Source organism: Ctenopharyngodon idella, chromosome 17, assembly GCF_019924925.1.
Source record: "Ctenopharyngodon idella isolate HZGC_01 chromosome 17, HZGC01, whole genome shotgun sequence".
NCBI classification, from domain to species: Eukaryota; Metazoa; Chordata; class Actinopteri; order Cypriniformes; family Xenocyprididae; genus Ctenopharyngodon; species Ctenopharyngodon idella.
Genome location: NC_067236.1, coordinates 1,716,403 through 1,727,491, shown reverse-complemented (window position 1 = coordinate 1,727,491; position 11,089 = coordinate 1,716,403). Strand labels below are relative to the sequence as shown.

Genomic DNA, 11,089 nt, shown 5'->3' with positions numbered 1-11,089 from the left:
TCCGAGGAGGGACAAACCACCAAAACTGGTGACAGGGTGTTGGGCACCCAAGGCTCATTGATGCATGAGGGCAATGAAGGCTATCCTGCCTGGTCCATGCCAACAGAAGGTCAACTGTGGCACAAGTCACACAAAATTTTAATAATGGTTATGGGACGAATGTGTCACAACACACAGTGCATCACAGTCTGCTGGGGCTGTGTAGCAGCAGACCAATCAGAGTGATGCCCCCTGTACACCGTCGAAAGCACCTAAAATGGACACGGGAGCATTAGAACTGGACCTTGGAGCAGTGGAAGAAAGTCGCCTGGTCCAACAAGTCCTGTTTTCCTTTACATCACATGTACATGTGCGCTGTTTACCTGGGGAAGTGATGGCACCAGGATGCACTGGATCCAGCCATTCATGGATGTAAATTTGACATGTGCCACCTGCCTAAACCTTGTTGCAGATCAGGTACACCCCTTCATGACAATGGTGTTCTCTTGTGGAAGTAGCCTTTTTCAGCAGGATAATGCACCTGCCACACTGCACACATTGTTCAGGAATGGTTTGAGGAACATTATGAAGAGTTCAAGGTGTTGCCCTTTCCAAATTCCCCAGATCTCAATACAATTGAGCATCTGTGGGATGTGTTGAACAAATAAGTTCGATCCACGGTGGCTCCACTTCATAACCTACAGGACTTGAAGGAACTGCTGCTAATGTCTTGATGCCAGAAACCACAGGACCCGTTCAGGGCTCTTGTAGAGTCCATGCCTCAGCAGGTTTATGCTATTTTGGCAGCACACGGAGGACTAACAGCATATTAGGTAGGTGGTCATAAAGTTTTGGCTCATCGGTATATAATAGGTATAAGAGCTGATGATGTATTAACTCATTTAAATTTGGTTAATTTTGAACAAAAAAATTACATGGTGTACCTTTAATTATTTACTCTGCAAGTGATCTAAAATGTCACTGTTATTTAGTAGCAGAAAAATGTTACAGTATCAGAAATCTTGCCTTGATCAGACATTAAAGGCACAGTGCACCCAATATTAAAAGTGGACAGACATGGTCACCATTCACCTTCACTGTATGGAAAAGAGCAGCTTGGACATTCTGCTAGAAAACTTCTTTTATGTTTCACACAAGGACGAATGTCATACAGGTTTGGAATTATATGAAGGTGAGTAAATTATGACAGAATAAGCTGGAAATATACATCCCAATTTACCTGCATACATACAGTATACTCATGTAAAGCAATATTTAGCACTATAAAGCAAATCTCAACTGCTTGACAGTTTATATCATCATAAAATGTAACTATATTATTGCCCAGCTCTAATCTGCTAAATGAAATCGACTATAATGAAGATATAAAACAGGTGTCCAATCCTGCTCCTGGAGGGCAACTGTCCTGTAGAGTTTAGCTCCAGCACCAATTAAACACACCTGAACCAGCTAATCAAGTTCTTCTTAGGCATACAACCAACTTGGTGAACATTATCTCACCAAGTACAACATGTTCCTGGATCAACATCTTTGTTGATCCTGGAACAACATTCTAATCAACCAATCATATTTGCAGGACAAGTTTACAGTTGATGTCAAGTTTAGGCTTACAACCAGGGTTGGTGCTTCTACATCAGTGTTATTCACCTATCATTTCCCTCTGATTTTAGGGATAACTTATGGGTATGGCTAGGTTTAGGAGTAGGGATAGGGTTAGGACTATGTTTTCTTACAAGAATGTTGTTCCAAAATATATGTTGATCTAGGAACATGTCTTACTTGGCAAAATCACAGTGAAACTTCTAAGCAGGAGTGTTGAAGCAAGTTGGAGCTAAACTCTGCAGGACAGTGGCCCTCCTGAGCAAAGTTTGGACACCCCTGATATAAACAATATAAAACGTTAACATCATGAGCTTGGTACATTTTCTGTGAAGCTGCTTTGAAACAATACAAAGCGCTATACTAATAAATTTGACTTTGTGAAAACAGAGGTACCATTTCCAAAGAAATTTACTTGAAATGTTGAAGCCAATTAAAATTAATGTGAGCAAAATTATATAGTTATCCAATTGCTTAATTGGCCAAGACTTAAAAACATAATGTTTGCAAGTGATTAACCAAGAGATTTGATCTGACGTTTTTCTAAAACCACATGACATTTTAAGTTTACACTTATGTTCTTTATTAGATTAAAAACACTCTTTCTTATAGATTTATGTTTCAAACACCCTGTAAAATATTACACAGATACTGTATATGTCTGGAGTCTCTGATACTCCAGCTGTAAAACATAAATGCATTTACACATGCTGAGATTCTCTGATTGGACCTTAGACACCTGCCAGCTGCTTCCTTTGACTTTTTTTTTTTACTGAATTTTCTACAAATTGAAACAATGCTATTGGATAAGTCTGCAAAGTGCATGCCTATGTAAAAACAGGAGTAGGCTACTATATCTCTTTTGGATTTTAACTAGGTCAGATGAGCATATTTAAAGAATATGTAAGTAAATAAAAAGGTTGGTTTCAAAATAACTATTATTATTCCTACAGACACTGCACTGGAGTCTCTGGGAGCCCAAACATAAAGAATATACAGCTCATGGAGCTTTTTACAATAGGTAATAAAGACCCTTGACCAATATATGCGCATGCATACGATGGTTAATAGAGTGTTTACTGACACGAGCCCCCTAAGAGCAGGGTTGCAAGCATACAATTTGCGCAAACGCACGCGAGGAGCAGCAGTAGAGTGGTGGTGATGCTCGCTGCATGCCGCATGTCTTGCGTCGCATAGCGCACACACACAGACGGAAGCGGGCTCGTGTCAGCTGGAATCACCTTTACACATTATTTCGCGTCCAGTAAACGCGACGAATCTGAGGAATTTGGGTTCAACACACGCAAAACCTGACGGGTTGCGAGCACCAGCACATTTCCATTAGCCTCTAACGCGTTACTTGAAGGTAAGAGGCGATACATGCGTGTATATGCAGCTGTGAGATATTTATGTGCGTCGCAGTCGTGTTTGTTTTATTTTCTGCTTTTGCCATTTAATGCTTCGAAACGATCTAACAGGCGCCAGGGGTGAATGGGTGAATGGGTGAATGAATGAATGCCTGCATGTGTGACTGAATGAAAAGGTTTTCTCGCATGCATTACGTGGCCTGATTAGAACACTCTGCGCAGGTTAAGGGTGTATTATTAGGCTTTAATTAAAACTGTTTAGCCTATTTGATGCATTTGGAGCCCTGACAGCCACTATTACAATTGCAACAAAAGCTTAGTGGTTACTTGTTACTCCCCATTTGTTCAGGGACAAACCTTTGGTGTTGTGTAATGAATTTTAGAGATGCACTGATGTTTCTCAGCCTCACTTGAGAGATTTTTGATGCGATTTGAGCGCAGTGCAAAAGGGACTGCGTCTTTTCTATGCGGGCTCTGTCCGAATGGTCAAAATTCACACTGGTGTTACATTAAAACGAATTTAAATGGTTCCAAATGGGATGCTATGTGTTACTATGGTTGGTTATACGTGTATACAAATCATGTTCTACTCATATTCTGTCACATCAAAAGGCTCGGGCGGACGGGATGTATATAAATGGCTTCTAAACCAAACAGATGGTGACACTGTGCTCTTCAACAGATCTTCATCATTAAGACCTTTAATTCCTCCGTTTAACATCATGAATCATTATTCTGCATTGCTTCCTAGTGGTTTCCCTTCTCAAGGTCATTCGTTCAGCCATTGGTGCTTGAAAAAACCCAGTACTATTACATAAGAATGACGATTGGGTCGTGGGTAATAATTCCTGGCTATCTTTAATTAAAACTGCATTCTTAGAAGATGTGTTCGAGGCTGCGCAGTTTTTCATGCTCAGTCGCTCGGCACATTTGATGCAGGAGAGGTTGCAAACACAGACAGACGATCCACATGGAAATAAAAAAGCTCCTCTCCAACCCCTCCCCGTTTGTAGCCTATTTTACCTGATGCCCATTTACACATAAACTCTTGTGACTTTGATCTATTTAAAGAAACACAACACAGCCAGGCTGATTCTGATCACACCTGACATCATCGTGTTCATATTTTTATAACTTGTACACTGCGTACCATTATTTTGTGGAGCTAGTTGCAAATATACATTTGCATTCATAATTTAAATCTTTCACATTTACTATGTTGTTCCTTTCCTTTATGTAGGCCTATATTGAGGAATGGTCGACCAATATGCATTTTATAATGGTAATAACCATTTCCGGAGCAGGCCAATTTAATGCAGATGTGATCATAACACAATTTAATGACAGAGATGCACAAACATATTGGACATTGAACGAGCACTTCTTGCATACTATATGTACTATAAAAAAGTGAATAAATAAATAAACAGAAAATGTTTTTGGAATGCGTGTATTGTTAGTTGGCCCAGTTATTGGCTGTTGCAATCATTTCAATTTCATATTTCAAAGTAACCAATTTTAGACCTGCAGCTGGTTGCAAGAAAACTCTTGTGTTGAGAGCCTTTATATATATATATATATATATATATATATATATATAGTCAAACCAAAAATTATTCAGACATTTTTGATATATTTTTACTAGTGGGTGCAGGACACTATAGTTCATTTATGTGAGGATAGCAAAATAAAGTAAACTGTGACATATTATACCCAAAAATTCTTCATACAGTGGACTACCAGTAAAATTGATAAAAATTTGGAACCAAAAATTATTCAGACACTTTGACCTGACCATGTTTTGCTTAAGTGTTATCTGACATAATTAAGATAATTTTTTTCTGACACAGTTTATCTCTGAGATCTTTTCATATTTTATTACCATTTTTTTAAACTGTGAATACAGTTGAATGAATGAAATGTTTAAGGTGTCTGAATAAATTTTGGTTTGACTAGTCAAACCAAAATTTATTCAGACACCTTAAACATTTCATTTATTTATACAGTTTATTCACAGTTTAAAAAAATGGTAATAAAATATGTACTGTGAATAAACTGTATAAATAAATGAAATGTTTAAGGTGTCTGAATAAATTTTGGTTTGACTGTGTGTGTGTATATATATATATATATATATTTTTTTTTTTTTAAATAAAGGTGTTTGTTGTAATTGTGTCCTGGCCTTGGCTAATAAAAGTTTTCAAAATCTACATTGTCGAGATTCAATTGATCATTGCAAAGATACTGGTAGTGTCATTTCCCAAACCTTTGGACAGCCTTGTCAATGCACACATTTGATTTTTGAATAAATATTGTGTAAAATAAGTGCTAACTTCATCAATTTTGTGAACGCTGAAAAAAAATTGAAAAACATTGTAATCGCAAAGAAACAATTATTGAATCTTTCTATTTCATGTTTAATCAAATTAAATGTGAAATAGAAAGACTTTTCTTGTAAGTCATTTTCTCTTGTAATTTTTTTTACAACTTCCAAAAAATCATTTTCTACGGTGTACATATTTTCTATCATTACATTTAGAATGTATAAATAAATTTAGAAAGTATTATGTATATATGTATATGATTTTTTGGTGTTAGTGAGGCCAGCAGGGGGTGCTCACCCTATGGTCTGTGTGGGTCCTAATGCCCCAGTATAGTGATAGGGACACTATACTGTCAAAAAGCACCGTCCTTCGGATGAGATGATAAACCAAGGTCCTGACACTCTGTGGTCGTTAAAAATCCCAGGATGTCCTTCGAAAAGAGTAGGGGTGTAACCCCGACATCCTGGCCAAATTTGCCCATTGGCCTCTGTCAATCATGGCCTCCTAATCATCCCCATATACTGATTGGCTTCATCACTCTGTCTCCTCTCCACCAATAAGCTGGTGTGTGGTGGGTGTTCTGGCGCAATATGACTGTCGTCGCATCATCCAGGTGGATGCTGCACATTGATGGTGGTTGAGGAGATTCCCCCTTCCATATGTAAAGCACTTTGAGTACCCAGAAAAGAGCTATATAAATGTAACAAATTAATATCAGCCTCTATAGACAGCAATAGATTTACCAATACAGATTTTTGATGGCCAAATGCTGATACCGATTATCGGCACTGACCTTCAACACGTGCGACTGACCACAAATCACAAAGGATTCTTTTGTTAGTTTATGCTGTTGCTCCATTTTAGGATCAGTGCCTATATAGATAGATTACAATTCAGACTCAGATTCACTATTGAGGAGCAGAGCAGCTGTATTAACAATTACAATCGACGCCTGTATCTCTTATTAAAACACCAATATAGAACTACTTTGGAAAACTTTCTGTCACCATATTATTTATTTCTCATGCAGTAATCATGGGAAAACAGAACAGCAAACTGACCCCTGAGGTGATGGAGGACCTTGTGAAGAACACAGAGTTTAATGAACATGAGCTCAAGCAATGGTACAAAGGCTTCCTGAAAGACTGTCCCAGTGGTCGACTAAACCTGGAGGAGTTTCAGCAGCTCTATGTTAAGGTGAGAGACTATTCGGCTTTTAGTCCATTTTCCAAGTCAATCATCACTATTATTAGTTCTCATACATGGGACTTAAAGGGGTGGTTGATTATGATTTCACTTTTTTTAAACTTTAGTTAGTGTGTGATGTTAGAGCATAAACAACATCTGCAAAGTTACGATGCTCAAAGTTCAGTGCAAAGGGAGATATTTTCTTTTACAGAAATCACTTTTTAAGGACTACAACAAACGGCTGGTAGGGACTACAACAAGCTTCTTCCTGGGTTAGTGACATCACTAACCCTAAAATTTACATAAACCCTGCCCCCGGGAACACGCAACAAAGGGGGTGAGGCCATGTTGGGCTGCTTTAGAGAAGAGGAAGAGTTGTTGTAGTAGAGTGTTGTTGCCATGCCGTCATTTTACATATATATATATATAGTTGGATTAAAAAAAAGGTCAGGAAAAAGGAGAAAGCTAACAAAAAAGTGACTGCCATAGTATGTTTAACTTAAAACAGTAGAGTTACACATTTTACTGGAGCGAAGCACAAACTACCATCAAAGCTGCAGTCTGTGAAATTTTATTCATAGAATGACTGTGACATTGTGAGATGTGAGGACCCACACTGTTCGATGTACTTCTACCCGTTGCGCAGTGGCCACTTATTTTTTTAATGAATTGCTGTGGAATGGACCTGAAGCAAAGAACAGAACCTGCTGAGGCTGCTATAGAAAATTCAGGCATGAAAATCAATAATCATTCACAAATCTCTCTTAAAAGATCAGTTCACTCAAAAATGAAAACGCTGTCATTATTTATTCACGTTCATGTCAATCCAAAGCTGTATGTGCACAGACGTTAAGGAGAACTTTTCATACAACAAGTCATAGTGACCACGTCTACCAAGCTTCAAAAAGACAGAAAAGCACCTTAAAAGTAGTTCAATGACGTGATATACAGTATTCCAAGCCATCTAAAGTGACATGAGAGCTTTGTGACTGGAATGTAAGTCAGTATTTACTAATAGTTATCAAATTTGACTCTTACACAAACAAAGCTATTATATGATTTCAGAAGACTTGAAATATAGTGCTAAATGTTGTGCTTTTTGGAGCTTGACAGCAGCGTTCACTATGAAATATTGAGACAAACTGTCAAAAATAACTGCATGAAGAATTTTGTTATTATGTTCAGCAAAAAGCATTCATTTTTGGGTGAATTATTATCACAGCAATTTCTAAGATACCCCAGTCTGTCCAGATTCACTAGGTGGGGCTTTAAACTTCAAAATCTAGTGAAAGATTGACCATCATTACTAGTTAAAGTGAAACATTGCCAAATCAATCAACGGACTGAAATCTTATTTTTTTCCCCTGCAGTTCTTTCCTTATGGTGATGCATCAAAGTTTGCGCAGCATGCATTCAGGACCTTTGATAAGAATAGTGACGGCACTATCGACTTCAGAGAGTTCATCTGCGCCCTGTCCATCACGTCACGGGGAAGCTTTGAGCAGAAGCTTAACTGGGCCTTCAACATGTATGACCTGGATGGAGATGGCAAGATCACTCGAGTGGAGATGCTGGAGATTATAGAGGTACCAGAAATCGGTTTATTTGCATGAAATGAATGCCACTGAATGACATAAGCACTTTCCACAATTGTTTTTTAATAATAATAAAAAAAAAAAAAAAAACAGGGCCTGCATGTCTATAAAAAAACACCACAAAATATTGTATGATCTGATTTGTTTTCTATTTATTTTATAGGAGGTTTTTAAGTTTTGCAACCAAAATTTAGGACATGGCTGAATAGAGGCCCTGTATTTTTAATATCTGAGCTATAAATATGAAATAATAAACAAATAAATACAATTAATAAAAACATGTCAGAATGAGTAACAAGGTTGCAGATTCATCCTTAATTAGTGCCTTTATTTCCAATAAATTGAAGAAAACTATTTGTATGATCATATCTTATAGATCTCATAACAAAATAAAATTCCTCTAATGTTTTAAAAGTGAAGCTGATTCATTTTCTAATAAATTTCTATGAAGGTTTGCAATTTTTGCCACTGAAATTTACAACATGTCCGAACAAAGACCCTGTGATTTTGATTTTTGAGCTATAAATATGAAAAACACAAATAAAAACATGTCAGAATGAGTAACAAGTTTGCAGATTCATCCTTAATTAGTGCTTCTATTTCCAATAAATTAAAAAAAAACAATTTGTTTGATCATATCTGACAGTTCTCGCAACAAACAAGCAAATAAACAATGCCAGTGAAGCTGATTAATTTTCCATTTATTTTATATTTATTTTTAGGACAAGTCCAAACAGAGATGTAATTTTGATATTTGAGCATATCATATCATAGATCAACATCAAACAGAATTACAATCCAGTAGTATTTTTTCCCTGAGGTACTATATTTTTATCAATATATATATATATTTTTTTTCTGTTTTTATTTTCATTTTAGTTAAAGTTTTAGTAATTTTGTTGTTTGTTTTGTCATTTTGTTTAGTTTTTTAAAAATGTCTACAGTTTTTTTTTTTTTTTTTTTTAAGTTTTAGTTAACTATAATAACCTTATTGGAATCTGTTTGTTTGAGTGACCCAGATGGACTGGACTTTTGGTGCATTCAAGTCATGTCGGAAAGATCGTATTTACGAGTTGAATGCACATGAATGCCACTACAAAGTTATAAATACCAGTGGAAAACTCTGGATATTCTTTGAGCCAGATCTTCATGCTGCCTTCACATGTTTTCCAGTTAAGACGTGCCTTAAACTTTAAACATGGTGAAGGGGAGAACGATTGCTGCTGTGACTGCTTCTTTATTAGTTTTTCCACACCTTGTCTTGTTGTTAAAGTAGTGAATATTTCCATATATGAATAATCATTTGAAGCATATTGTATGTTTTATACACAGCGAAAATAGCCTGTATTTGACCGAAATTCCAGAATCGTCAGCAAGCTGACTATCTAGAGTCATGAATGTTTATATGTTTGTCAATGAATAGGATGCTAAATATAATTTTGGCTTAAAATTTCTCCAATAAACCTGGTGTTTGCCATGATTCCTGTTCTTTCTGACAAAAAAAATAACTTGAATGCAATAAGCTCGTAATATCAACTTCAGAAATGGGAAGTAGAAAATTTCCGATAGCCCGTGAAGGCAGCATTATGAGTTGGGGGTGTGAGAAACATGGACGTAACATGATACATTCCCTCACGAAGTGGAACTTGAACACTGCATCTTGGATTGATGCTATGGGGAACAAACAACCACTACACCATGTTAAGCGAATGCCTGCCTCATTAAGCTATGAATATACACAAGCATAATGGGAATAGCATAAGTTGACTCTATGGATTACTTAACCGGAACCAGAGCATCAATCAAGGGTCATTCATATAGACCGTCTAGTGGAACCACTCCCTAAGCCACTATCTTACAAAAATAGAAGATACCCAAGGGAAGTCCCAGCCTTAACAACCTTCCTCCCTCCCCTGAGGGTCAAGCATCAGTCTTATAAGGCCCCAAGATTAGAGCTCCAAAGAATAAATGACTCAGCAATATCAGCTTCTTTTGCCTTGACACAGCCCTTAGAGAGTATCCACCAAAGGGAGAATATTTTCAACTACAACTTTGGATATTAACCCTAATTCCAGGGGGAATGCAACCCAAATTTTCATCTAAAACTACGCAAATATGAGAATGGCAAAATAAAATTGTCAAAGATTCTTGTCATTAAACTCAACCCCTAGAGAAACCACAGGGAAGCTATACTTAGGTAAATACCCTGGAACAATAAGGGGAGAGGGCTCACGCAGGGCTAGAGCTTCCCTGTGGTTTCTCTAGGGGTTGAGTTTGATGACGAGAATCTTTGGCAACTATATTTTGCCACTCTCATATTTGCATCATTTTGGATGAAAATTTGGGTTGCATTCACTCGTCTAAGTTATAGAGTGCAAAATAACCTGAAGTAATGCTCTTTACCAGGCAAACTACCTCTACTTGTCAGGTTCTTTGAACATGGATCATACTAGAGAGACTTCATGCAGAACCCAAATAAAGGGGAACAAAAAACCCTACTTTAAGACCCAAAAACAGTTGGGGAGGGAGGTAAACTAAACGTGGAATACGTAAGTTCAACTTACTCAACCCTAAGGGTTTAGTAATTAGCCCTTCAGGCTACAACCTTGATGGCTACAACCCGCTCCTCCTAGGGGTAGCCTACATCAATACTCTTACCTTTAAAGGAAGGCAACCAAGAGAAGAACGTGATTTTGCAATTGTCCAGTAACTCATCTCCCGGGCTCTAAAAAGCACAAGAAACTGCTTAGGTCCTACTTCAAGACCCAAATGTAACTGGGGGAGGGCAGCTCAACCTTGCCTTGAGTAAAAGGCACTCTACCTAGGCCCTGCCATAGCTAGCGCTTCATCTTTTTCTTTTAGCACCAGACCATAATATGTGACAGATAACAAGGAGAGATGCCCACAGGCAAACTTCCTCTACTTGTTAGCATTGTCAAATCAGTATTTGGGGAGGAAGGTAAACAAAGTAGAGGGAATCAATACTCACCCTACATAACTCCGTTCACCCTGCATC

The 11,089-nt window shown here is 37.5% G+C and overlaps 1 protein-coding gene across 1 annotated transcript in view; it reads left to right on the top strand.

Moving 5' to 3' along the window:
• Positions 1-2,716: 2,716 nt before the first annotated feature.
• The window catches only part of vsnl1b (visinin-like 1b), an 11,869-nt gene continuing 3,496 nt past the window's right edge, over positions 2,717-11,089 (top strand). The window contains exons 1-3 of the mRNA XM_051867519.1: positions 2,717-2,965; positions 6,321-6,487; positions 7,849-8,064. Of these exons, the coding sequence (XP_051723479.1) occupies positions 6,326-6,487; positions 7,849-8,064 (378 nt within the window). The 5' untranslated portion in view covers positions 2,717-2,965; positions 6,321-6,325. The remainder of the gene's footprint in view (positions 2,966-6,320; positions 6,488-7,848; positions 8,065-11,089) is intronic.